Source organism: Myotis daubentonii, chromosome 11, assembly GCF_963259705.1.
Source record: "Myotis daubentonii chromosome 11, mMyoDau2.1, whole genome shotgun sequence".
Classification (NCBI taxonomy): domain Eukaryota; kingdom Metazoa; phylum Chordata; class Mammalia; order Chiroptera; family Vespertilionidae; genus Myotis; species Myotis daubentonii.
Genome location: NC_081850.1, coordinates 73,657,278 through 73,683,950, shown reverse-complemented (window position 1 = coordinate 73,683,950; position 26,673 = coordinate 73,657,278). Strand labels below are relative to the sequence as shown.

General features: G+C 37.3%; 1 protein-coding gene across 12 annotated transcripts in view; it reads left to right on the top strand.

Annotated features, from left to right (window-relative positions):
* Nucleotides 1-26,673, top strand: part of DENND1A (DENN domain containing 1A) — a 471,719-nt gene that overhangs the window by 139,174 nt on the left and 305,872 nt on the right. For 6 of the 12 annotated variants that reach the window (XM_059657972.1, XM_059657968.1, XM_059657973.1 and 3 more), the window contains one exon: nucleotides 22,405-22,524. In XM_059657972.1, coding sequence (XP_059513955.1) covers nucleotides 22,405-22,524 — 120 coding nt within the window. Of the gene's footprint in view, nucleotides 1-15,014; nucleotides 15,065-22,404; nucleotides 22,525-26,673 lie in introns of all 12 variants that reach the window. The other 6 variants (XM_059657971.1, XM_059657967.1, XM_059657969.1 and 3 more) reach the window with 2 other exon arrangements.

The following is a 26,673-nucleotide window of genomic DNA, read 5'->3' as shown; positions in this document are numbered from 1 at the left end:
TCTGGGTATGATATTCTCTTTCCTCCTAGTTGTAGAATTTCCACTCAGCCAGCCTTCCTATGGTTCTGGATGATGTCCGTTCCGTCTTTTAGGTGTACCCTTGAATTGGTTGTTCGAGGCAGCAATCTCAGGCGTTAACCTATGCCGCCATCTTGGTTCTCTCTGTCATATTAGCTGAAGTTTTGTCATCTATGGCCTTTATTATGCTGAGGTACCTTTCTTCTATACCCATTTTATTGAGAATTTTAATCATAAATGGATGTTGTATCTTATGCATTTTCTGTATCTATTGATAAGTTCATATAATTTTTATCATTTTATTTTGTTAATGTGGTGTATTACAGTGATCAATTTATGTATGTTGAACCATCCTTGTACCCCTGGAATGAACCCCACTTGATTGGGATATATTATATTTCATTCAATTTACTAGTATTTTGTTTAGGATTTTTGCATCTGTATTCATTAGAGATATTGTTCGGTAGTTTTATTTTTTTGTGTTTTTGCTGGGTCTTGGTTTTATGTTGGCCTCATAAAATGTGTTAAGAAGTATTGCCTCTTCTTTAATTTTTTGGAAGGGTTTGAGAAGGATCGTTATCAAATTGTCTTTGAATGTTTGGTAGAATTCACTAATGAAGCCATCTGGTCCTGGACTTTCATTTTTTTGGGGAGATTTTTGATGGTTGTATCATTTCCTCACTGTTGATCAGTCTATTTAGTTTTTCCAGTTCTTCATGATTCAGTTTAAGAAGGTTATATATTTTTAGAAACTTACTTATTTCTTCTAGGTTATTGAATTCGGTGACATATAGTCTTTCACAATATTCTAGTGTGATCCTTTGTATTTTTGTGATATCTGTGCTAACTTCTCTTTCATTTCTAATTTTGTTTATATAAGTCTTTTCTCTTTTTTCCTTAGTGGATCTAGTCAGGGGTTTATCCATTTTATTAATCTTTTCAAAGAACCAGCTCTTTAGTGTATTAATTTTTTGTACAGTCTTTTTGTTCTCTATCTCACTCAATTGTGCTCTAATTTTTCTTGTTTTCTTTCTTCTCCTGACTTTGGGCTGCTTTTGAATTTCTTCTAGTTCTTTGAGATGTAATGTTGGATTATTTGCTTGAGATTTTTCTTGTTTCTTTAGATAGGCCTGTAATGATATAAATTTCCCTCTTATTACTGCTTTCATTGCATCCCAGAAGTTTGGATATATTATATAGTCATTCTCATTTGTCTCTATATTTCTTTTGACCTCACCTTTTATTTCTTCTTTGACTCAGAGTCATTTCTTAGTAGTATGTTGTTTAATCCCCACCTATTTGTGGGTTTTATACTTCCTTTTTACAGTTGATTTCTAATTTCAAAGCATTGTGGTCAGAAAATATGCTTGGCATGATTTTAATCTTCTTAAACTTGTTGAGGCAGAAGGTGGCCAGAGATATCTTTCTAAAACCTAATTCAAATTATGTCTCTTTAGTCAAAGTTCTTGATCAAGGTTTTTTGGCTCCTTCAACATTTACTCCAAATTTCTTAACTTGGATTTAAGGCCCATCACAGTCTGACCTTGATCCAACCTTTAGTCTGGTTTTCTACTGTTTCCCTTTATAGCCAGACATAGACGGCTCATCATTTCTCAGCATAGTTTGTTCTTTCCCACCTCTATATTTTTGCTCATATTGTTTTAATGGTTGAATTGCCTTCCTCACACTACCTATCCTACAGTATGTTTTGGTTCAGTTCAGCATTAAATGCCTTGCTTATATCACTTCCTCTGTAAAACGTGCTCTTTCTGAATTAGTCACTCTATCCTCAGCAATTGGAGAGCACTTGGAACCTTGACTCCTTACATTGTATTGTTTGTCTGTCTGTCAATCTGTGAATTGTTCAGCGTTAGGAATGACTGTATTCAGTGTTAGAGGTTCTTCTTTAGCAACCAGGATAAACCAGGGACCAGTGAATAATTATGAATATGAAGTATGTAATATGCAGACATGGTTGCTTAAGGGAATTCAGATTCCGGAAAGGAGAGTACAGAGGCATGGCTGTGGTGATTAAGAGCATGGACTTCGGAGCCAGACTGCTTGGGTTTGAATCCCAACTCTGTCATTTACTGGGGTTTACCTCTTTGGGATTTCATTTCCTCACCTGTAACTTAGAAATAATCATAGTGAAGACCTCAGAGGATTATTTTGAGGGTTAAGTGATTTGAAATGTGCAGGCTGCTCAGAATAATACCTGGTACCTAATAATAACCAATAATTATATAGTGCCTACTATTTTTAGGGGTAGATTTAAGCTAGCAGGCTAACCTGGTTTTGTTAGGAATTAGGGTTATGTATGATAATCTTTACTTCTGGAATTTCAGACTGACACTAGGAAGAATTCTGGAAAACCTTTCCTTTGTAAGCCTACAGTCTTTCAGAGAAAAATTTAGAGAAGTCACAAAGGTAAGGGAGAGTACTTATCAAGTGAAGATGAAGAGTGAGAAACAGAAATAGTGCCTGAATATTTTTGTTCTCAAATATACTGAAAATATGGAAACTCTTTAAAGGGTGATGAAGGGGGGTTTCAAATAACTAATTATTTTCATTTTATTTCAGTTTTGAAATCTGTATATTGAGACTTTCCAAGTTCAAAACCTCAGAAATTTAGTAATGGGTCCTACTTTCTTTGTAAATTAGTCCTTTTGGTTGCATATAGTACTTTGTGTTATGTTAGTTTTCATGTTAAAAATACTTACATGCAATAGTGTTAAGATTTCTCTGGCTGCCAGAATTAGAAACTGTCTAACTTTGGTCAGTTTCATATTTCAAATGTGATATAACACAAGCCCAGGCTGTGGCTTAGTGTGTGTGTGTGTGTGTGTGTGTGTGTGTGTAGAGCAGGTAGGTAGAAATGAAAGGGTACTGTATTTATAAAAGAATTAAGATGGTCTTTTAAAGAAAATTGAACTTATCAAAGATCACTTACTTACATATTAATTTTATAAAACATGTTATTTGTTTCACATTGCTCTTATCCCTAGAATATTATCTAGCCTGTTTGTCTAGTAAATACCAACTTTACTCAATTCTCAAAAGTCAGCTCAACTGTCATCACTTCTGAGGAGTCTTTCACATCACTTGAGTAGACCTGGCAGTACCTTTCTTTTCCCTTGACTTCTATCAGAACACCTACAACACTTTATTGCACGTACTTGTTTACATATTCTCTTCCTCCCCACAGGCAGGAAGTCAGGGATTCTTGCCTACTTCATGTCTACATCTCTAAGACCTGGTACTATACATAGGTGTTAGTAGACTAAGTATTTGATATATTAAAATAAACTAGAGGCTCGGTGCACGACATTCATGCACTGTGGGGGTGGGGGGTCCCCTCAGCCTGGCTTGCGCCCTTTCGCAGTCTGGGAGCCCTCGGGGATTGTCCGACTGATGGTAAGCCGCGGAGGTAGGAGAGGCTCCCACACCATCGCTGCACTCGCCAGCCGTCAGCCCAGCTTGTGGCTGAGTAGCACTCCCCCTGTGGGAGCGCACTGATCACCAGGGGGCAGCTCCCGTGTTTAGCGTCTGCCCCCTGGTAGTCAGTGCGCATCATAGCGACTGGCCGTTCTGCCGTTTGGTCGATTTGCATATTATCCTTTTATTATACAAGATGACTGAATAGTGTTCACACTGTGATTTTTGGTCTCAGAATTTGAATGAGGTAGGACAAATGAAAACATATTTATTAAATCCCATCCTACCTAGTAGAGGCTTAACCAATGGTATTTGAGATTCTTGAATTTGGATGTATTTCAAACATGATGCCTCTTTAGTAACATCTAGTTTTAGGAGTGTAAATTATAAATTATTGAGAACAGCATTTTTATCAGAGAACTCTTCCAACCTGCCAGATTCTTATCTTTCCTGGAGAGCTAAACCCCTGGTAAATTGAGAAGTATGTCTGAATTTTTAAAATGTTTTATTGTTATAATAAACAGATTTAATGGCTAAAGTACTTTTCATTATTCACATCTCACTTATTTCTTAACAAATATCATTCACCCTAAAAATTTTAAGTGCCTTTTTTGGGGGGTATGTTTGGCCTAAAGAAAAGTAGAAGTCAAGTATCCCCATGTTTTATGAAATCTGGCCTTGCAAATGTCACTTTGGTCAAAGACTTTACTTTTTCAGCCTCAGTTGTTTTTTTTTAAATATGTAAAACAAGAAAGTAATACTAATTTTTTAGAATTATGAGAAGTTGGCATGATGTGTACACAATACCTGAATTAGGCTAGTTCAATAAGTGTTTTTTGTTTGTTTTCTTTTCTTTTTACATAGCATGAGGAAAATGAAGCAAAGAAAGGACTTTGCTGCTTCCATGTAGTTGATAATGTCTAGTATTGCATTAACTCATAGAATGTAAATAAGTCTTTAATGTAGATAAAGAGCCTGGAGTCAAGTGATAAAAACGAACTCTCCTAAGACCACCACCCACTTTCCATCACCAGACAGATGGAGCAGCTATTTGCTCTTTCAGTACCCTCCAGACAAGCTAGGGTTTTTCCTTTCTCTAAGACTGTGATGATCATAGGTAGTATCCAATCCAGGGCACCTTCAAGAGTGAGATGGGGCACAGCATCACGATTACACAGAGGTAATGAGCATAAACCAGAAAGTGCTAGGCAAGCTGGCATGTAAGGTTACCCTAACCTAAGAGTGTTGACACAACATACATTTTTCACTTCACTGCTGCAATTGGGAAGCTTCATTTAGCATGGAGGACTACCACTGCACAGTTTTAGCTCTATGAGTGTTTGTAACTCTGGAAACAGAATCCTGGTCAAACAGGGTCAAAGAATGAGAATCTCCCTTGAATATCTTATTTGTAGTTAACAAAATAGCAAGCTGAGGATTGTGGGAAGAGCATGAGCTCCGAGGACAGATGAACTTGGTGCATAGCACCATGATTCTAGCTTTTCCATTGCTCTACTTCCAGTTAGGCAAGTTATTTTACCATTCTACCTGAAACTAATTTTACTCACCTTTCAAGGTTCAGTTCATGAATAGGAGGGTGATGGTATCTACATAAGGCTATTGAGCACATGTAAACTTCTGGCATAGGATGTAACATATTAGCTTCTTTGTCAGTCCCCTTCCACTTGGCACTTAACCCCCTCCAGAGAGCAGGTGACCATTGATATATGAAATACAAAATAAAGACTGAATCAGAACAAGTATATAAGATAATTAGATTCTTTAAATTATACACTTAATTCTTATAGGTATAACTGGTAATCTTTTGACATAACTAATATATTCATATAAACTTTCTGTGGTGAAACTATTTATATAAGAAGGATTGTTTCTCTAAAGACTCCATGTCACAAAACAGTTGTGAATTCTGAATTGTGGAAATGTTTTATTTTTAATTCTTTGTATTTTAAATATTTTCTCTGCAAAAAGAGAGAGCATGTTTGTGTGCAGGAGATACTTGGCCATTTGTCACAAATTATGTGTGAATTGTTGGATCACCAGAGAACCAACACGACTGGCATTTAACCTTTCAGGTATTTTTAAATTTGAGTGTTGGGGGTTGGTGAGTTTGTTTGGATTGTGTTATGTGACCACCATGTTCCTTGACACTCTAGATCAGGGGCTGGCAAACTGCAGCCAGCTGGCCAAATCCTGCCTGGGGCTGGCTTTTGTGTGGCCTTCCAGCTGAGAAAGCTTTTACCTTTTTGAAGAGTTATAAAAACAAAACAAAAAAACCCAGAAGAATATGTGACAGAGACCGTAAGTGTCTTGCAAAGCCTAAAATATTTACTATCTGGCCCTTTAGAGAAAAAGTTTGCTGACTCCTTCTTTAGTTTGTAAGTTGTACATGAAATGAACCAGAGATTTCATAGGGAAACCTCAAATTGATGACTGTAATTCCAGACTGCCTTTACATGTCTTAGGGCTTTTATTTTATTTTATTTTTTTAAAATATATTTTATTGATATTTTACAGAGAGGAAGGGAGAGAGATAGAGAGTTAGAAACATCGATGAGAGAGAAACATCAATCAGCCGCCTCCTGCACATCTCCCACCGGGGATGTGCCCGCAACCCAGGTACATGCCCTTGACCGGAATCGAACCTGGGACCCTTCAGTCTGCAGGCCGACGCTCTATCCACCTAGCCAAACCGGTTTCGGCCGGGGCTTTTCTTTTAAATAGTGATTTAGTTGTTGAATTATGGGAACACATTTTTGTTGGTGATATATGAACTTGACTGATTGAAACTGCCTTGTGTGACTGACAGTTTGGTCAGAGGGGTAGAAGGCCTTCTGTAATGTCTGGTGTCTCAAAAAAAAAAATAAAAAAATGTTTAAACCTGTTCCAGTGCCATTGTTTTTAGTTTATCCCAGGCAGCCTCAGATAAACACTATCATCTATATGTTGAAGCAGGCTATGTAAAGTAGAATAAAACACACATATGGAATTGAATTATTTTCCTTGTTTGCATTTTGTTTGCCCTCTGAAGAAACATTTTCTAGTTGTAAAGGTTGTAAAATCCTTGAATGTTAGATTTAGAAAACTATTTGAATTGTATAATTTTTTATTTCAATAGTGTTTTATATCACCTGCCTTCTTTCTTTATAATGAGATTTCATTAATCTGTTGTGAATATAAATTTCATCAGTTCTTGAATCCTCCTGATATCATTTCATCAGAATCTGCAAGTTGTAGGAAATGAAAGTTGCTGTGAAACAGTTCTGTAATTACAGATGACTGTTGAGTGAGGTCTTGTCTAATCCATTGTTAAATAATTCTCTCTCAAAAGTAGATTTGATATTTACATTCTGATTTTCATATTCTGCTCACAGTGTTTGTTGGCGATGTCTGACATCCCCTGCCACTGGGTAAATAAAGCCTATTATTTCCTTTTCAACATTGTAAACGCTTACTCTCTCATTCAAGAGCTAAGAAGCAGAAGGTTAGGTATATTATCAAACTATGATCCTGTCTATCCAAAGAAGCTGGGAGCCTTGATTAATATGCCTTGTTAACTGATGATTTCAATTCCATACTGGTAGTGCCTGAATAATTTGTATAAACCAAGCAGTACAGATTCCTTATTTTAGCACTAAGACTTACAAAGGCTTCTTTTAGCAGCCTTTAATTTTGTACTTATGTATGTGACATAGCCTGTGGCTGTGATAGCTACAGTGAATCTCCAGTTGTTTGGGGATGAAAGGAGGAGGCAGCTGGAAACTCGGTAGCTACATCTAGCTGTCTACCTAGAGAAGGCCTTGATTTCAAGTTTATCTAAACAAGCTCGACTAATCCCAACTATCTAGGGGGATCCACTGTCAAAACAAGCAGCGTGGCCCTGAGGCAAACACAGCTATACAGAAATGAAGGCTGGGGCTTCCAATACTCCGATGACTGCATACTGGCGGCTTTTTTTCCCCTCCTGAAAGAGGGTAAGAGAGGTAGAATTTGCATAATGCCTTTTCATTGGAAACTTTTGGAAAGCTGACAGACCTCCAGCTTATAGATCTGTAGCCACAATACAGAGTCTATAGGAGAATCCTTGAATGACCTAACCATATTGAAAGAAAATATAAAAGCGTCCAAGTATAGCCAAGTGAGAGAGGAAAAGAGGCTGATGCATTGTCTAACATCTGCTGTACTTCTCGTTAGTTTTGTTCTTTGCTATTCTGTGTGGACTTTGGAGAAGCCTAAGACAGCCTAACATGAATCCTATAATCTTCCTTCTGAATATTTATGTAGCGTGCCAGCTTCTAAGCTGTCCTTTGCGTTTTCCTACTTCCCCCTCATTTTCATGCTCTCAAATGAGGCCAACATTTCAAAAGCTAAATAAATGTTTGTGAATGTTTATAAAAGATTTGCATAAATTTGTCCTTGTCTGACAAAGATCACTTTTTTCTTATGCCAGTTCTGAAAAAATTTTTTTAAAGGTTTTGGTGCTTGTCTTGACAACAAAGTCCTGCATCCTAGAACAATGATTGCTGATTAAGTGGGTATGCAATTGTGACTGAATAGGCTTTCAAGATACTGGGTAAAAGGGCCTATCATCTGAAGGCTGAATTATAGAATTTAGAAAATGTTATCAGAAGTACATATTTAAATCTATTTTTTGGTACCATATTATTAGATAAGACAAAGAGTTCTTACAAAAGTATAACCCCCCACCATTTAAAAAATTCTGTATAAATTTTAATAATTAGAATGTTTCGATAACTCAGAATAATGACTTTTCTTTTCTGTGGTTGGACATATTTTAAAATAATTTTTTTATACCTCTAGGCACTTTTTGGAAACCGTAACTCTACCATTTATACTAATATGTTTACTGGGACAATGAGAGAGGGAATATATACCAGGTAGTTCTTTAAGGCAGCTGAATGCACAGTCATACCTTGAGAAAATATAAACTACATGAAATATGTGGTCTTAGGGCTTAATTATAGGACAGTTGGGGACACACACTCTTCTCTATTTCTCTTTCTCTTTCTCTCTCTCTCTCTCTCTCTCTCAACACATTTGCTGAATTCATTTATCTTTTAAAATTAGAATGGATTTTGTGGGGTGGCAGGGGATGTTGTGGGTAGAGGTGCTAATTTAGTTCAGAGATATTCGAAGATTGGCAGGAGAGAGAGGCAACAGCCAGTTCTGTTAGTCCTTTGGTTGTATTGGTTTAGAGGTTTAAGTTGTCATTAAGGCACAAACTAGAGCCACTTCTCTGACACAGTTTTTATCACATCTGCTAGGCTTGTGTCCCAGGAGGAGACGTGGAGAGCAGTGAATTCAACACGGGCCCATTATCGACTGCTTTTTCGTGTGTTGTAAAAGGAGTGAGACCTCAGGGAGGCTTGGAGCCTCCTCCTGTGTAATGTCCAAGTCAGATTTGAACGACTGGTGGCAGGAAAGCTTTGGCCTTGGGGTGTGAATTCTAAGAAATAGAGGCACAATTAAGTTTAAAAAATTCAAGGACTTTGAGCTTGATAATGAAAAATTTTTTTTGAATAATGTGAGCAGAAAAGTTGCCCATCTGTGCACATTTTTGTGTGCATTTAAAATATTTAAAAGCTGACAGCTTTTTAATATGCTTATAAAACACTATTTCTATCAGTGCTCTTTTTTTTTTCTTTTTTAAATACTGTCTTCCTGAGGGCAAGTTGCTTCTTCAGTGAAACCATGTTTGCAGTTTTACCGTTGGGACCCTATTCCTTTGGTATGTACTGACTTGTGGCCTCCTCCCCCACTTTCCCCAATCTTTCTTCCTTTTAGATATTGATAACATAAATGTGCAGAAAAATGTTTAAGGAAATAAATAAGGCAAAATATTTTAGAGTAATAATATTAAGTCCAAGTAATCCTATTACTGATGGCATCGAATGCTAATTGTAAGAAATTCTAACCAAAGCATTTGTTTGTTTTGGAAGTGTTTGAAACAAGTGTCAAGAAGATTATTGATGTTTAATATTGACCTTATAAATATAACTCTCATTTTCAACCCTTTTGTTGTAAGATTTAAAATGAATAAAATGAAATCCTAGAATAAAGGATTTTATATGATATTTAATTTGTGAACATTTTTAAGTAGCTTTTTTTTGAAGAAAGGAAAGGATATAAATAGTTGGGGTGGCTTTGTTAAATTAAAATTTTTATAAGATTATATTTTTGAAAATATCTTTTTTAAAAAAATATATTTTTCCTTTGGATTTCAAAAAGTCATGAAGATTTACACATAAAAGTATTTTTAGAGGTGGCTCTTCTGTTTTCTACCTATGTACTTAATGTCAGTAATTTAGATATAAAGTTCATGTTATAGAATATGATGACTTTCTATATTTTATCTTTGTGCATATTAGGTATTATACAAATTAGCATAATTAAATGTGTGCAAGACTCAAAATTAACTAAAGTTATAAAAAGTAAACTGGGAGTAAATATTGAAATATACCAAAGAGCGGAAGCAGACTCTAGCATTTGAGCAGAGTTGTTAGAAATTTGACCCAGCTTTTATGTTCGGGTGTTGAAAGGCCTTTTTGTAAAATCCCTTATTCAAAGCTTTTTTTCACTGAAAAAAATAAATAAAAGTTTGGTTGTAACTATGTATATATCTTAGATTTAATTAGGCATATATAGGGAAGGAGAAAAATTATATCTCCTGTTTTCATATTTAGGAAATTTCTGATCAACATTCTTGAACTTGGTACTAATTAAACTTCTAAGAACTTACCATTCTGTTTTACCCTTCTTAATCATAAGCATTAAAATCTCTGGTAGCTTTCACTTGGAATCCCTGGTTTTAACTTGAAATGGCTTAAAGTTGAAATTTTGTTAGCTTTTTGTATGTTTGGATTTTGTGTGTGTTCTGTTTTTAACTTTCAACTTGAGTTTTAAGATCATCAATCAGAGGCTTTTCTTTCAAGTCAGTTGCACTGATCTCAATTGCAGGACTTAGAGGGTCAGCACTTCCCTCATGCTATTAAAAAATGTCTAAGCATAGAAATAGAGTATTTTAGGAATTTGAGCTCCACTGATCTTTTCATCACACATCTACATTTTGAAACGAACAAATAAATTAGATGTAGGAAACTCAGGAAATGTTCTCCCACTGTCTCCCGCCTCTCTCGCCTTCACTCTCTTTTTGGACAAAGGTAAATTATCCACTGCTATATAGCTTTCAGCAAGTACAAAGAGGCTGATGGTAGCTTTACATATTTGAAAATCCATTCATTTATTCATGCTCTCTCTTTTCTTTATTTAAATGTTTTCCTGCACATATTTTCCTTTTCCTTTTGAACTATTGAGAACATGCCTCATCTCCCAATATTCTATAACCCCAGTGGACATAATCAGCCCTCGCTTTTGTCTTTCAGATGGCATTTATTTGCAGGGTGTGTATGTCTGTGTCTGTCAGTTGTTTTCAGCTGCCAAATACAACTAATTTTTATTTATGGATTTCAATGAAGCAATGAAAACAGTGTTTGACATCTGAACTGATAGTTGTTGCAGGATCTCTTATACCCTCCCTTACCCTGCACCCCAAATTCAGAGTGAATTGGGTTAGCCTTCTTGTTACTGATAATTCCAGTGAACTACATTGAGTTTAGCCTTTGAAGTTTTGCTTCCAAATAGGATTCTATGATGAAAAATATACATATTAAAGATTTCCCAGATTTTTTAAGAGAATGGTCCAGTTTCAGCATGACACAGTCTACTTTTTCCAGATTGGGGTAAATTCCCTTGATGGGCCTTCTGACTGGTTGAGAATTCAAATTGGGTGAAATGAATCCTAAAAAGATGGAGGTGAATCTTGAGTTCATTTCTGATTTTCATTTGCAAGTGAATCAGTATTAGGTGTGTTAATTGCATATTTTGATTCATAGTCTGAAGCTCAGTATCTCCTTGTGGGCAGAGCTTTGTAGATATTGTTGCTTTTCTACTACACTGTGCAGTCTGCTGTTTAATATATGCATCACTGAAAGGTTTGTGCGACTGCCTGTCATCCACTTCCTCCCTGCCCCCTCTGCTCTTACCTCTTCCCCTTTGAGGTATTGGATATTTTGTTTGGAAGAAAAGCCCTTTTGGAAATTGCCTATTTCATAAATTGTCTGGTGACACAAAGGGGTTGGTTGTGTTTTCTTGTCTCATTTATTTTGAAAACTTTGCTACTGAACTCACCTTAATCAATGAGCTCAGTGTTGCCTCCAATAAGTTATGTGTTGGATATATTGATTGGGAGGGATTTTAGAAAACCCGTCTGGGGTTTATAATGTCAGCAGTGTTTTGATTATGAAAAGAGTTGGAACCTGGGGACATGGAACCAGGTGGCGAATGTCCTAAAGCCAGTGGTGACATGGTGGACTGGTTTCCTCCTGGGATCTGGTTCATGCCCTGCACTTTAACTGTGGTGACTGGTTACTATAGATTCACTTTTTTTCTCTTCTCATTAAAATGTTAAAAAATCAAACTGTACATAAAAAGATTTGTGAAAATATAAACTTGGGAATTGATCTGGAGAGCTGGCACCATCTCCCCCCCACCCCCCTTAGCAAAGAGGTGATTTACATTTCATCAGCTGCACTGCATCTCAAAGATCTGATTTATATAGCAGTAGTTGAGATCCTCTGAAAGAGCTGTGTAGGCTAGAGAAAGGGGAGAAAACAGGAAAATTATCATCTGCAAAGAAATTACCCTAGCCAAAGACACTGGTTCTAGAGAGAAAGAGGGGTTGGAATAACTGGTTAATGACTGTTTTTCCCAGTAAAGTTAACGCTGAAGGACACTCTGCTCTAAATATAATGCTCAAAATATGTTTAAATCAGGGTTTTAAAGTCCCCTCTTTGGAGAGTGGTACTTTTCATATTCAAATAACTGTGTTTTCCTTTGGAAAAGAGAATAAGGTAATTAAATGTTATATATAGGAAAACCAGAAGTATTGAAAAATTTGTTTATTTTAGCAGTTTTTATTTACAAGAAACATTGCTTATTATTTCCTCCCTCTTCCTGTCTTCCCTTCCTAAACCAAGAAGTAGATTTTTCAGTTTTGATTGAGGTAACGTGTGATATACCTAACACAGAGTAGATGCTCGTTTTTGTTTTCTCCTCTGACAGCACACCACCGTCTTGTTTGACTTGAATTGGAATATCAAGCTCTTGTAATATCACAAACATGAAGAAACATATTGTAATGCACAAACATGTGCCTGCGTTTGCCTGTATTCCCTTCCTTCCTCCCCTCCCTCTGCCCCACTGCTTAATTAGACTTATCACTGCTTTCTTGGGTAAAACGGAAAGTTCTTGGGAGGTGGGTTATACTCAGCCTACATTTGGTGTTTTGATATTTGTTCTAATATTATCTGACAGACAAGTTCACGGTTGGTTATTACTCTTGACATTAGAAAGTGATAAGTAGTTTCTATATTGTACTGAGTAATAAGTTGGGTATATTAGATTCCTTTGATTCTGCTGGGGAACACAATGCCTTCTCGTAGCCATGGGGGTCCTTTCTTTCAAAAATCTTGAGGCCTTTTGGCAGCTCAACTCCAACACAGAGTAGAGAAGCAGTTCTGCACCTGTAACTTTTGAGGAGTAAAGGATAACTGTCTTTGTAGCTCATCTTGGCAATGAGGGCTCATTAGTACTGAGTTTTAAAGAATGCTTGGCACATATATTGAAGTTAAGAGATATTGACTGTAGTGTTTGAAACCTGAAGTGAAAGGAATTATGTAAGGATTTTTTTTGCATATAAATCATGTGTATGTACGTTATAGTTTATTTTATAATTGAAACTGCAGACATTAAAATGAATGTTTTATATGACTTCTTTTCCAATATTTGCCTGATAATAATATTATGCATTGAGAAATTGCTCTTGTTCTTTTGATTCTCTATTAGTAATAGCCATTTATTTAAATGAGTTTAAAACAAAAAATAAGAACATTTGAATGCCACATTATGAAATTAACTAATGTGTCAACAATGCCTCTTAGAATCCACTTTTTTCATTTTTTGTTTCCTACTCCTTTACTATTTCATGACATGCCTTAACAGTGCTGTGATGTATACAGTCCCAGCCCATGATATTAAAAAATAGGATATGCTCAATTGAATTATGTAGGTGGAATATGTTCTGGCAGAGGAAGTCAGTGTGCTTTCTGCTTCATTGAGTGGGTTATTAGATTGATGTGGTTTATTTCTTGAATGATAGAACTGGTTTTAAAGCTAAATGAAGCGAGAAGCATCAATCCAGTTAGCATTGATAATTCATTATTATTGGTTAGAAAAATGCTACATTTGTAAACTGACCTTTAATTTATCACTTGGATTAGGATTTGCAATGGGCAAGTTTGTTTTTATTTGAACCAGCTTCTCAATGACTGAAAATTATGTTCTTCATTTTGTCTCTAGGTTGGGATTTTGAATAATTAAAAAGCAAATCAAATGCATGAAAGAAATACTTTTTAAAATTTATAACATTGGTCAGTGAACTTAAGCACCAACTGTGGGCTAAGTCTGCAGTTAAATTAAAACAAGCTAGAGAAAATACTATGAAGGAAGTAATAATTAATTACTTGTATATATGTTTAGTTATGTGTATAGATGCTATGTAGATGAAATGTGTCCATTGGGAAAAGTCACACACCCCACTGTGTATTGTGTCTCATACAGTAATGTGCTTTTCTTAATGTAAGAAGCTTCTTTTTTGTAAGTAAGTCTTTGAAATGTTACTCTGCTTTTTGTTCCCATTTTGTATACTTCCCTTGAATAACATGCTTGGTTTTATGTACCTACATATTTGTTAAAAGATATATAAACTAGTAGTTTGCTTTGAATTTTCACAAATTACAAGCAGGTAAGTGTGTCCAATTATGATGACATTTAACTAAAAATAGTACATACTTAAAATTGTTACAGTTTGGCTACAAAATAAATTTATGCCAGAAATCACAACTCCTTTATAAAGTAATAAAATGAAGTTTTACACTCTAAAACATGTAGTTGACAATGTTCAGAGACAATTATCTTCAAGTTGGCTTTCTATTCTGCTTGTGCTTTGGCCTATTGATGTTGGGAAGCGTTGTCTAATCCCAGCCCCCTCTGTTCCTAGGTAACAGGCAAAAAACGGTGCCAGCAACAGCGGCCCTGCCAGGCCAAACCCATGTGGCTCGGTGTTATTCACTCTGATCCATATGGTCAGGCTGGAGATGGTCCCTGGAGGGGTGTTAACACTCAGCAACCCAATCGCCTCCCTCCCTTCAGAGCTTTCCTGCATGACTCCTGCTGCTTGCCCATGTGTGATTCTTGATTAATTTTTCATTTTTAATGAAGTTTGATCATGTTTATTATTTCTCATGATTGACTGCCTGGTACTCCTCCCATGTAATTGATAAAGCCCATATTTCTTCATCTGTCTCCTCTTTCTTTAGGGTAAAGTTGCTAGATTGTGTGCCATGGTTAATGTTAGATTTATTGGTCCCATTGGATGTATAAATTATCTCTTTTTCTCTCCACAGGAAGTTCTACAGACTTTGACCAAGTTTTGTTTCCCCTTCTATGTGGACAGGTAGTGTCAGATTTTCAAACTTTACTAGAGAAAAGGCGTCAATAAACCTGCTATGGAAAATAAAAACCATACCATTCTTAACATTCTGTCTGCTTAACCATGATTTAAAATGCCTATGTTCCAAGGAAAGTTGCAGTAGTCTCCTTTCCTGGGGATTTTATTGACACTGTCAAAAAGTTTAAAGCTTAGAGCTTTGCATTAGTTAGTTTGTGAAATGTAGTTTGCATGACATTAAACTTTTGATTTTGGTTATCAGACTCAAACCATGATTAAGAATGGTTGGGTTTTAATTTTTATTTAAATATGAATATATTTTACTTTACCAAGTAATATTAAGTAATATTATGTGACTTCATGGCCTTATGCATATTATATAGACTGTTTTTCTTAGACTTCAAGATAAAATTTAAATGGGCATAGGCCTATCTTTTTAAAATGTGTTCCGCTATTTAAAAGATATGCTGCTAAATATAGTCTTGCATTTTGTTTAGGTGGCTAACAATGATATCTCTAAGGAAATCATCATTTCCTATAGATTTTTAGACTAAAAAATACAAAATTATCTAAACATTTCTTTAGCATTTGCATTGTGACAAACTATTTCCTGGAGAGGTATGAATATTAGAGCTTGAAGATAATTAAAACAATCTAATCCTTTTTAAAAAAATGAGCTATGGTTAATAGCTTATTTTTAAAAGAAGATTATTTTTAAATGGCTTATTAAAAACAATTTTAGAAGAGCTTTTTCCTCTTACTTATAATACTATAATTTATTAACAACATATTTATACAAATTTTAAAAATAACAAAACAATCACCTTAATCTTATTTTCAAGAAATGTCCATTATGTTTTCATTATAGTTTAAGCATTTTTTTCAATCACTTGTCCACTTGATTGCTGTTTGTGATTTTCCCTTAATGCAAAATTGAAGTATGAAACTATACAAATGTTACATCTTAAAAATTTCACTTTTAGTGATAGAGAAGTTTTAGTTAAGTATCATTATAAGTAATAAGTGCCATAATATGTTCCAAAAATGTGCCCATCTTCAGGAAGGTTCTATTGTTTTACTATTGCCAAACAAGGCAAAGCCTGGAAGATTTGGGTGACGTAGAGTGCATGTGGGTAGTTTGCTGCTTGGGTCTTTTCTGCACTTTGTAGTAGCAGTGTCCTTGTTTATTTGGCATAAACCTAAAAATGGTGTGAGATAGGAACTAATAGTCAAAGGAGTTTAAAAGAGTACTAGGAAGCAAAAAGAGTACTAAAAAGCAGCTCTGGGATGATGCCAACCACTTAGAATCACTGTTTTCCCTGGTTCTCATGTGTTATTTTTTAAGCCAATCAACCATTGTAGTATTTTCAGACGTGGGCCTTTTTAAACCATGGTACCAGGACTGTTTCAGTAGCAGGTTGATGCTCAAAACAGAATAGCCTTAATTTTAAGAAGATCAGTCTTTGTAATGAGAGTCCTCTTATCTCTTCTTTATCCTACTCCTTCTAAAAATGGCAAGCAAGGTTTTGTTTAGAGACGTTTAATGCAAACTTCACATTTATATGTATGAATTAGCGATGCATGAAGTCTCTAGTCACATAAAATGTATTACAAATTATGGCAAGGGCATATTTATACAAATTAATAAAGCTGAAATGTTTTTAAAATGTGGTTAGGTGTTTAACACAGAAAAATAAGAGAATACATTTTTTACATGATTGCTTGTTAGAGTGATGATCTGTTTTGGATAGGTATTCCTTAATTGACTTTGTAAACTAACATTAGAAGAAATTTGCAAAGAGATTAAATCTCCCCAAATGTGTGTTCTCTCTCTCTCTCTCTCTCTCTCTCTCTCTCTCTCTCTCTCTCTCTGTCTAAATCTCTCTCTCTCTCTCTCTCTCTCTCTCTCTCTCTCTCTCTCTCTCTCTCTCGTCACACCATACAGCTCTACTTACCTACCTGTCTGGGTGATTACATTCTGAAATGGAAGAAAAACAGGAGCTTAAATTTTAGTTCTAAAATATTTTTCGCCACCGAACTCTGATGCCTTTTGTTGCTGTTGTTAGAAAAATATTTTTTTTCTAATATGCTTCTCTTCAAATTACTCTCTTCTAATCATGATTCCCATATTTTTTCACAAAAAGATTTGGGACAGAGTCATCCTTCTATGGATATATTTTAATCCTTGTCATCCTCACCATGTATAGTGGTTCTTTCTTGTGTTGATAACTTTTATTGATACAAAAACCACTTTATTTTGGAGAGCATATTTTTATCTTCTTTTCCCCTACCTTTAACCTTGGCATACTTTAATGCAGAAGAGAATAATAATGTAGTTTGTTTACAATACTAGTAAATACAGAGATTTTAGTGTCACTTTTTTTTTATTAGTTTGCAGCTAACACTGACGAATGGATATGCCCAGATTCTGAGGCCCACAAAGCCCCTTAGATATATTTATGATATTGTTTGACTTCGAAAATGTCAGCGTGGGAGATGAGTAATGCCCCAGGTGATTATGTTAAAACAAGAAAGCTACCTAATCTTCTTGGTATCTGTGCTTTTCTACCCCAAGGAACAGTAATACAACTTTCTGACATTTCTAGTCTATATCAAGAGTGGGATTTTCACAGTCATCATCAAATCACCCTTTAACATTGACATCTTGCTGTCTCTTGTGTTGTTTTAAGATTTTTCTTTCTGAAACTAGGACTTATGAAAAATAATAATGCCAGTAGCTCTTCAAAAGAAAGTGCTTCCTCATGCATCATATCATTTTATCCCCCTATCATAAGAGATGAGAACAAGTACTGTTTATCTTCATTTGAACAAAATCTAAGCTGTAAAGAAATTGTGACTTGCCGCAGGTCCTCTTAGGCGGCTAGCACAACCTGGATGTTCATCTCCCAAAAGAATACATTTTTCAGTAGAACACCTTGTGGGAAGACCAGTCACCAAGTGTGTGTGTGTGTGTGTGTGTGTGTGTGTGTGTGTGTGTGTGTGTGTGTGTGTGTGTGTAGAAAGACAAAGAAATTAGTATTTGGGTTCCTAATTGATTCTAGTCAACGTGCTGGACATTTTCAGATTAACCCTCATTTATTCTTCCCAGCAATTCTAGGAGGTAGGCAATAGTGCTATTTCTTTTACAAAAGAGGAAAGGAAGGTTCTGAATGTGTAGCCTTATGTTGGGTGATAAGGAAATGGTATCAGACTTGGAGCTCTGCCCTCCATGTGTTTCTCAGTTTAGTTCAGGAAGTATTAGAAAGACACATTTAGGGGTATCTATCCAAAAAGATAGTACAGTTAGGGAAGACTGAGATTGGAGAGAACTTCTCATAGTGGGGGAGACTTGTGTTGAGTCTGCAGGGAGGACAAGAAGGGGTAAGTGGAAGGGAGAGCCTAACACCCCATATGCACTGAAGAGCAAAGCAGAGGAGAAACCATGAGTGAGCCTAAAGATTGTTCAGCCAGAGCAGATGGAGCCTGCTAGGGAGAGGGTGACGTGTACTGTGATAGCTTGGGCTCTGGCTACCGGAGGCCTTGAGAATGTGTGAGAATCAGACCACAGGATTCGAAAGCTGAAATGCATTTGGTTCAAGCATCCCCTCTTACAGCAGGGAAGCCAAGATCTGTAGAGCTGGAATGACTTGCTTATGGTCATTACCACGTAATTACAGAGCTGGGGAAGAAGCAGGTACTCTTGTTTTCAATCCAAAGTTATTTCTCCCCTACACTGAACTTGAAGCTCTTGGTGGAGAGGAGTACTGAAATGTTGTTGTTGAGATCTCTGTTCACGCTAAAGGAAGTATTATTATTAGTTGTACTGGTGTCCTTTTAGTTTCTTGAACATGCCTAGCTCTTTCTAGCCGGAGAATCTTTGCACAGTTCTTTTCTCTGCCTGAAACACCCAGTGTGCTGCTTCTGGATTGGCTGCTCAGCTCTTCCTTCAGGTCGGTATTGTTGTCATCCCTGAGACGCTGTCCCTGACCACATTATCTCAGTAGGGCCTTCCCTTCACTTTCATCTTCTGTCCTTGTTCCTTCTTTGGTTTCATGCAACACTGTGACAAGCTGTGTGCTTTGTGGTACACTTGTTTATTATTCCTCTCCAACTAGACAGGAAGTGCCACAGTGGGATGGATGTTGTATATCCAGCATTTGTTGCAGTGGTGAGTATAGTAGTTAGTTGCTCAGTAAGATGACAAACTAAAGTGAGGCTGATATGGAAAATCCCATTGCTCACTGAAAGATTGCAATCAAACTGTCCTGTCCACATGCTTCATGCCCTTTATACACTGAACCTGTAAACAACCTCAAGGTTAAACAAAATGTTGCAAGAGGGGACTTGAATAGCTAACAGACATTTACAAGGCGGCATGAAGGTTCAAGTTTGTGGTTCAGATAGTCATTGCTTTTCTCCCTTTTCCATATTCATCTAGGCATGGAAAGCACAGCTAAGGATGGTGTTGGCCCTGTTTTCTGGGCTCAGTTTTGGAAATACTCAAAATACAGCTTAGTGGGAAGTATAGTCTGTTTGGTGAGACAACTACTGACTTTCTTATGTATCCAATTCCTTCAACTGAACTGAAAGCTTCTGGGGGAGAGTTTTCGTTGTGTTTAGTGCAGTGAGGAGGAATGGAAAAGACTTTGAAGCAGAATTTGGCTTGGATTTTTGTTTTAGTCTTGATTACTTTGTAAAAACAAAGCCCCCAAAATAATCCTGAGCCTCAGTTTTCCCAGCTACAAAATAAGAGAATTAGATAAGATGGCTTCTTTGGTTCCTCCCAGTTTTAACTATCCTGAAATCTGATTCCTGTGGATTCTGATCCAGAGGCAAACATAGGAACTGCAGCCTTTAAGGAAGCAGACCCTTTTCTCAAAGTCATTTTTATGGAGAAAAAGTGAGTAGTCTCATGAAGGGAATGACACATTCTGCAGGGATTCAGAACCTTCAAGTTAACCTCTGTTTGACTGCCTTTGCCTGGCTTTTATTTTATTCGAAATTGTCCAAGGAAAAATATTTTTGTGTTTAATGGTTAGGGGCTTTTAATGACTTGTACTTCACCCTAGTAGGAATTAAAAAAAACATGACTCAACTGTGAATAAGTGCCTCCTTCGAAGCTGTGGCACCCCAAAAAGAATCTTATTCACTTTATTAATATTATTTTTATCCTTACCTGAGGGCACACTTAGAGAGACAGAAAGAGAGAAACATCAATCTACTGCCTTCAGTAGGTGCCCCACTCAGGGATCGAACTGTTAACCATAGGCATGTGCCCTGACTAGGAATCGAACTGGTGACCTTTCAGTGAGTGGGATGATGTTCCAACCAACTGAGCCACTCTGGCCGGGAGAATCTTGTTCACTTTAATGCAAGCATGAACAGCTCCCTTGGTCATCTGGAGGTCTACCCTTTACTGAAAAGATGCAACAGACAAGAGAGAAAGAAAGGCAGCTTTCCTTTATCCACTCATAAGTACTACAAAGCTGAGTCAGGAAGATTCTAAGCAAATGCATGGTTTTAATATGAATGTTGGTTTCCATTCAGATGGTAGCTTAACAGCTTGCATCTCTTTTATTAATTATCCTTACTATGGACTGGCCTTTCTACTAAATGCTTATTTCACTTGTTCCCCAAACATCCTTTGGGTTGGGTGGTAGTTTCTCATTGTTATTCCAGGCGAAGAAACTGAGGTACTTGTAGGTTAAGTAACTTGCTAAATTAAGTCTCAGTTAGCAAGTGATTGAGTTGGGATTTCAACCAAGTAAATGAGTAATGAATCTTTCTTTGAGCCTATGAGGTATCTAAAAGCATTTTCAGCATTTTTAATGTTAGTGAAAAGATAATAAGGAAATTAATGACACTCAACTCACTAACCACGCTGTGTTTGTTCTCTGTCCTTTTCCTAGAGGTCCTGGGTCTTTTCTTCTCATTCAGTCCTATCGATATCCTTTCCTTCTAGGATGCTTCATTGTAAACACTGTGGATGTGAAATCAAACTCTGAGTTAAAATAACAAACAGTCATATTTTATAAAACCACATAATAGTATTTGACAAAAGCATCACCTTATTCGAACTTAAAATCATCCTAACCTGTTGCTTTAAATATTTTAATAATACAGGTTTTTCTCCTCCCCCAATGAGGCCCACGTTCCCCCCACTTTAATTATGTGAGCTAGAATCCTGTTTCTCACACATCTTTAGTTCTCAACCTTGTTAAAATTAATCATATAATCCCCCTTTAAAACATAGTATTAAATCACCATAGTAACACAGTATCCAAGCTTTATAGATAAAACATAACAGCCATAACAGGGTAGCATTTGGTGTCCCCTTGACAGCTCTATAACTTTTATAGAAATGTGTTTCTTCTCCTGGCTGTGTAAGGTGGAGGGATAGCATTACTTACACCTGTTTTATTACCACGTTGCTTTTAAATTGCCACCTTGTTTTCGTTCACCTTCCTAGTTAAAACAGGAGAGTGGAGCTTTTTCTTTTCTTCCTGAATTATTTTCTTGTACTCTCTAACCACTTTCCAAGGGATGGAATTGTTTCCTTACATGTGACCAGGTAGGGTCCACTGACCTTTTGTGCTGAGATACCTTGAAAACTTCTTTAATTTTCTTATGCAGCTTATATGAGGGAATTTTCAAAAGGAAGGCTATCTATATTTGAGAACTTAATTTATATTGTATCTTAAGACTCAAAAAGTCTTTGGAAAAGGCCTGGTGAACCATGACTTTTTTATTGCACTGACAATTTAGGAAGTAAATTATAGGTGAGAAGCATCTATTTGAATATATGATCGATTTGAATATATTTTGTAAAACGCAACATGTAAACTATGAATTAATAAGTTCCTTTGAAAAATTCAATGTCAAATTCTAAAATATTTTATTAGCATAAATTTATGTTTTAGAATTTGGAATATGTAAACTTTTAAAGAGGAATCCAAGCTAACTGGTAAACTGATTTTTAGAAGTGAATTTTAAAACATTTTATTTCCTCATCTACAATGTGAAGTTAATGGAACGCACCTTTCAGGATTTGATGGGATGATTAACATGCTACCTGCCTGCACTCACTAAGTAGGAGAAGGTATGGCAGTAGCTCCGATGAGGTAGGTGGTCACCAGAATGTGCTGCTTGCTGCGGCCCCCCCTCCCCCCCTTTTTTTTTTACTAGCTCACAATCTGTTTCCTTGAAGTGTGTAAATTTTCAGTTCATTTATAAAGAGTTCCACTGAGAGAGGAAATGTTACAGGTTCAACGACTTGTCATGATTAGATACTTTATCAAGAAACTTACTGCACATTCATTTTCCCCTTTGTTCTGTCTTTGCCGCAGCCTCACAGTTAGCCAAGTTGGCCAGAACTTCACGTTTGTGCTCACTGACATTGACAGCAAACAGAGATTCGGGTTCTGCCGCTTATCTTCAGGAGCTAAGAGCTGCTTCTGTATCTTAAGGTAAGGGAGAAGGGCTTTGGCTATTGGCTAGTTTTGCGAAACAATGTCAGCTCTTGCGTTGTTACTCTGTAATTAAATTTTCCAGCTGTTCTTTTTATTTTCCTATCTGTTTCCCACAAGTCACTGCACTTGGGGGGAAGGACTTGACAGTGTTGTCCTTGCACTTTAAGTTCTGCAGATAATTATATTTATTTATTTGTATCACATCCCTGGGGTGGGAAAGGGACCATCGCTTCTGTGGAGTATGTGGAAGCCTCAGAGCCAGCATGGCTTCAGTTCCCCCTGCTGTTATCTGGAGCTGTCAGAAGTCAGCCTGTGCGGCTTTCCCTTGGACATTTTGTGTATGTAAGATTATTAATAAAGTATGTGTCTGTGACTCAGACGTCTCGCAGACACTGATTGTGTCCTCCTCAAAGTAACACCCTTGCCCCCTTCGGGTCATTGAGTGAGTGACTGTTTCTCAACTTGGCTACCTCTGGAGAGGTTGAAAAAAGAGCCAAATCCTGTAAGAAGGCTTCTTTAGGTCTTCTAAAACCCCCTTCACCCACCAGAGCCACACTTGCTTAATGCTCTGTTTCCTCTTGCCCGAGTGGTAAGCGTGTTCTGTGGTGGGAGGATGTGTGGAAATCTGATTTTGGAGCTGCTGGCTCTGTGGGCTCCTGCTGGGCGCCTCCTGAGGGGGAAGTAAAGGCATCCACACACTCTCCTCTCCATCTGCCTTCGTTAAGTAGGTGTCAGAGGGGCCTGCCTCCTGTCTCTCTCTGCTCATGTGGAGCAGCCCAGGGCAGGACAGCGGGGAGGCGCCCCTGACAAAACCCGGGTCCCCAGTCTTGGGGATAAAAGGCCAGACCCTCTATGAATTCCAGAAAGAGTAGTTCTCTGGTGTATTTGTCTCTGCACTTCCTTCTTCCTCTCACCAAGAAAAGACAACCCCCCTCGCCTCACCCCTCGAGCCCACACACCCTCTCACCACGTGGGGTGGGGGGGAGAGGGGGTTGTGGGCTGACTTTTCAAGTCCCTTTGCTCAATAACTGTTGGTCCTGCTACTTTTGTGTTTCTCTACACAAATATTATGATTTTTTTTAATCAGCAAAATTAACTCTCTTCTTCACCAAGGATAGCATCTGTAATCGGGTTATTAGAGGGAAAATGTGGAAAGACCTTACGAAGAAAGTACAACCCAGCTACTTTGTGAGATTACATGTGGACAGCTGTTCTCAAGCATGTCTCAGTAGCCCAGGCCCAAGGATCATCTGCCCAGAGAATTAGATTCTGATGTAAATGATTATTTACTTTTTGACTTAGTAATGTTGGTCTTTTTCTTTTTAAAGAAAATTTTCACTTTCATTTTTATCTAATGTTAGATTTTTGGCCTTGGCCAGGACACTGCATATTATGTGGTCATTTGAGGATATGAGGGTTTAAAACAAGTTCTGAAGTTTTGCAGGAACGTTCCCTTCCCCCCAATATTTTGAGTTATGATGTTTCTTCCTTTCAAAGCTCTCTCTCTGTGTGTGTGTGTGTGTGTGTGTGTGTGTGTGTGTGTGTGTTGGGGAGTGGAGAGTTGACTCTGAACTGGCACTACCACATTTATTCAGCAAATTCCTGGGAGTGGAAAACTATTTATTTAAAATTAAAATGAAAAAAATTGCTCTCTGATTCTAGCATTTGATTTTGTGTGTCTGTATGGAGGGTTATGGACTTTATGCTTGTAAGAAACTCATTGAATAGCCTTCACGCTGTCGTCATTTAGAATGAAAAATAGCAACAGGTAATGTGTTTTCTGTTTGTTATATTAGCTTGGAACTATGGGAAAAAATTTGGTGGTTTAATTCATTCATTTGTTACTACTATTAGCTAGCCCCTGCCCTTGAGAAGTTCCCAGGACTCGCTGGGGAGATAGATGACCGATCACTACAGTATGCTATATAAAATGCATAGAATGATCCCATGGCATAGTGCCTTCTTACTATGGATATTCTAATGCCAGGGAATAGTGACTGTGGTGATAAAGAGTACTATAGGAATTCTGAGATACCATTTCATGGATATTTAACATGGGCTGGGGTGGAAGTCTCACTTTATCTCATCCAGCTGTTGCACACATTTAAAGGGCACACAGAGTGGCACTTTCCCTGTGCTTGGTTTGGGAATGTTGCTGGGGTGAGATGTGAATGGAAGAGTCTACTGTTAATCCTGGATGACTGGTTGGTGACATGTCCAATGGAGAGTGGAGAGGTCTGCCAAGAGAACATGAGCACTATTTGGGTCTGCTTTACATTATTAACATTGTCCTCATTTGCTGCTTGGTCTCCTTGCCTTTTTCAGGTACTTTCCTTTAGTTAATCTGTGCCTTGAGGTCCAATCACCATTCTTGGTGTGCCCGGTGCTCTAGCTCAAGTCTGCTCATAAGCCACTCTATCTTGCTTTCCGTTTTTTCTCATGAGGGATGTAGCTCCTAGTGATGGCGTCTGTGCATATACAGCCTCCACTAATCCTAGCTCCTTAAGACAAACTGCGGCTTGCGAGCCACATGCAGCTCTTTGGCCCCTTAAGTGTGCCTCTTCCACAAAATACCACGTGCGGGCGCACATGTACAGTGCGATTGAGACTTCGTGGCCCATGGGCAGAAGTCAGTATTTTGTGGAAGAGCCACACTCGGGGGGCCAAAGAGCCGCATGTGGCTCATGAGCCGCAGTTTGCCGACCACTACCTTAGGATCCCTTCCTTCCTGACTGCTCTCCTGGTACATAGGAACCACTACTAGACCTTTCTGCCTTTACACATTTACCTGTTCTCCCAGACTCAGCAGGGCACTCCAAGCAGCCTTCTCTAGGCAGAGGTAGCCATCCCCTCCTCAGGGTGCACCCAGATGCTGTGCATACTTCAATTATACACTGATAAGCCTTGGTCATCCTTCATCCTTCTCCTGCTGGATAGTTAACTCTTCAGGGGTAAAGATTTTGTGTTAAGCAACAACCTTTGTATCTCCAGCCCTTAGTATAATGCTTGATCAAAACAATGTATGCATGGCTTTCAGAGATTGGGAAATGCATTCCATTCGCATGGAAGAGCGGGGCACTAAAATTAGAGGATGGGCCCCATGGGATGGGCCTCATAGTTTAAAGAGAAAATATGAAAAATAGTTAATCGCAGAAGCGTGATTCATATCATAAAACTTATTTCATATTAGTTGTAAAAGGTAAACCATTGACTCAGTGACGATCAGTATTAAAAATTTAAATTTAATTTTACAATGAAAGGTGTTTTTTATTTTAATCCTCACCTGCAGATATGTTTATCAATTAGAGAGAAAGAGTAAGGGAGAGAGAGGGAGAAACATTGATGTGAGAGAGAAACATGTATCGGTTGCCTCCTATATGTTCCCTAACCCGGGATCAAACTCCCAACCTAGGTATGTGCTCTGACCAGGAATCGAATTCCTAACCTTTTGGTGTACAGAACAACGATCCAACCAACTGAGCCACCCGACCAGGGCTACAATAAAAAAGTTCTTAGATAGTCTTTATATGTTAACTTATTAGGTTCATTGTTAGGGGCATTGTCTATTCCTCCCACTAGAATTTAAGTTCGGTGAAGGCTGAGAATTTTTATCTGTTTTGTTCACAGATAAAAGTGTATTAAAAAAATGTAGTTGTACTAGAGTATAAACAAGTCTCATTAACACAAATACCATGGTACATAAAGTCAAATGAATATTTTCTCCAATGGTTAACTAGTTTCTTTCTATTAAAGCATTTTAATTTTCCTTGAGGTTCATCATAATATTATTTAACTAGTTGCTAGATGGTACTTAATATTATATTAAACACACCAGCTAGGAGAACAACAGTTATGGGTTAAGTTAGTTGTAATTCATTATAAACCCAGGAATGTGAGAGAGTATTTTAGTATTTCCAGACAGCACTATCTGTATCTGATGTGGTATAAGCATTACCTCTGAAATCTTTCAAATATAATATAAAGTGACTTAGAACCAAAATTTTTTATGGCTTCTGGTTTGCCTAAATGACACATACCAATCAAGAGCACAAGAGGTCAAAGCCATAACCATGTTGTTTGGAGGTGGTGATGGTGGTGGTGGGTTGGATTATGGAAGATATTTCATGTAATGATAATATGTCTTTA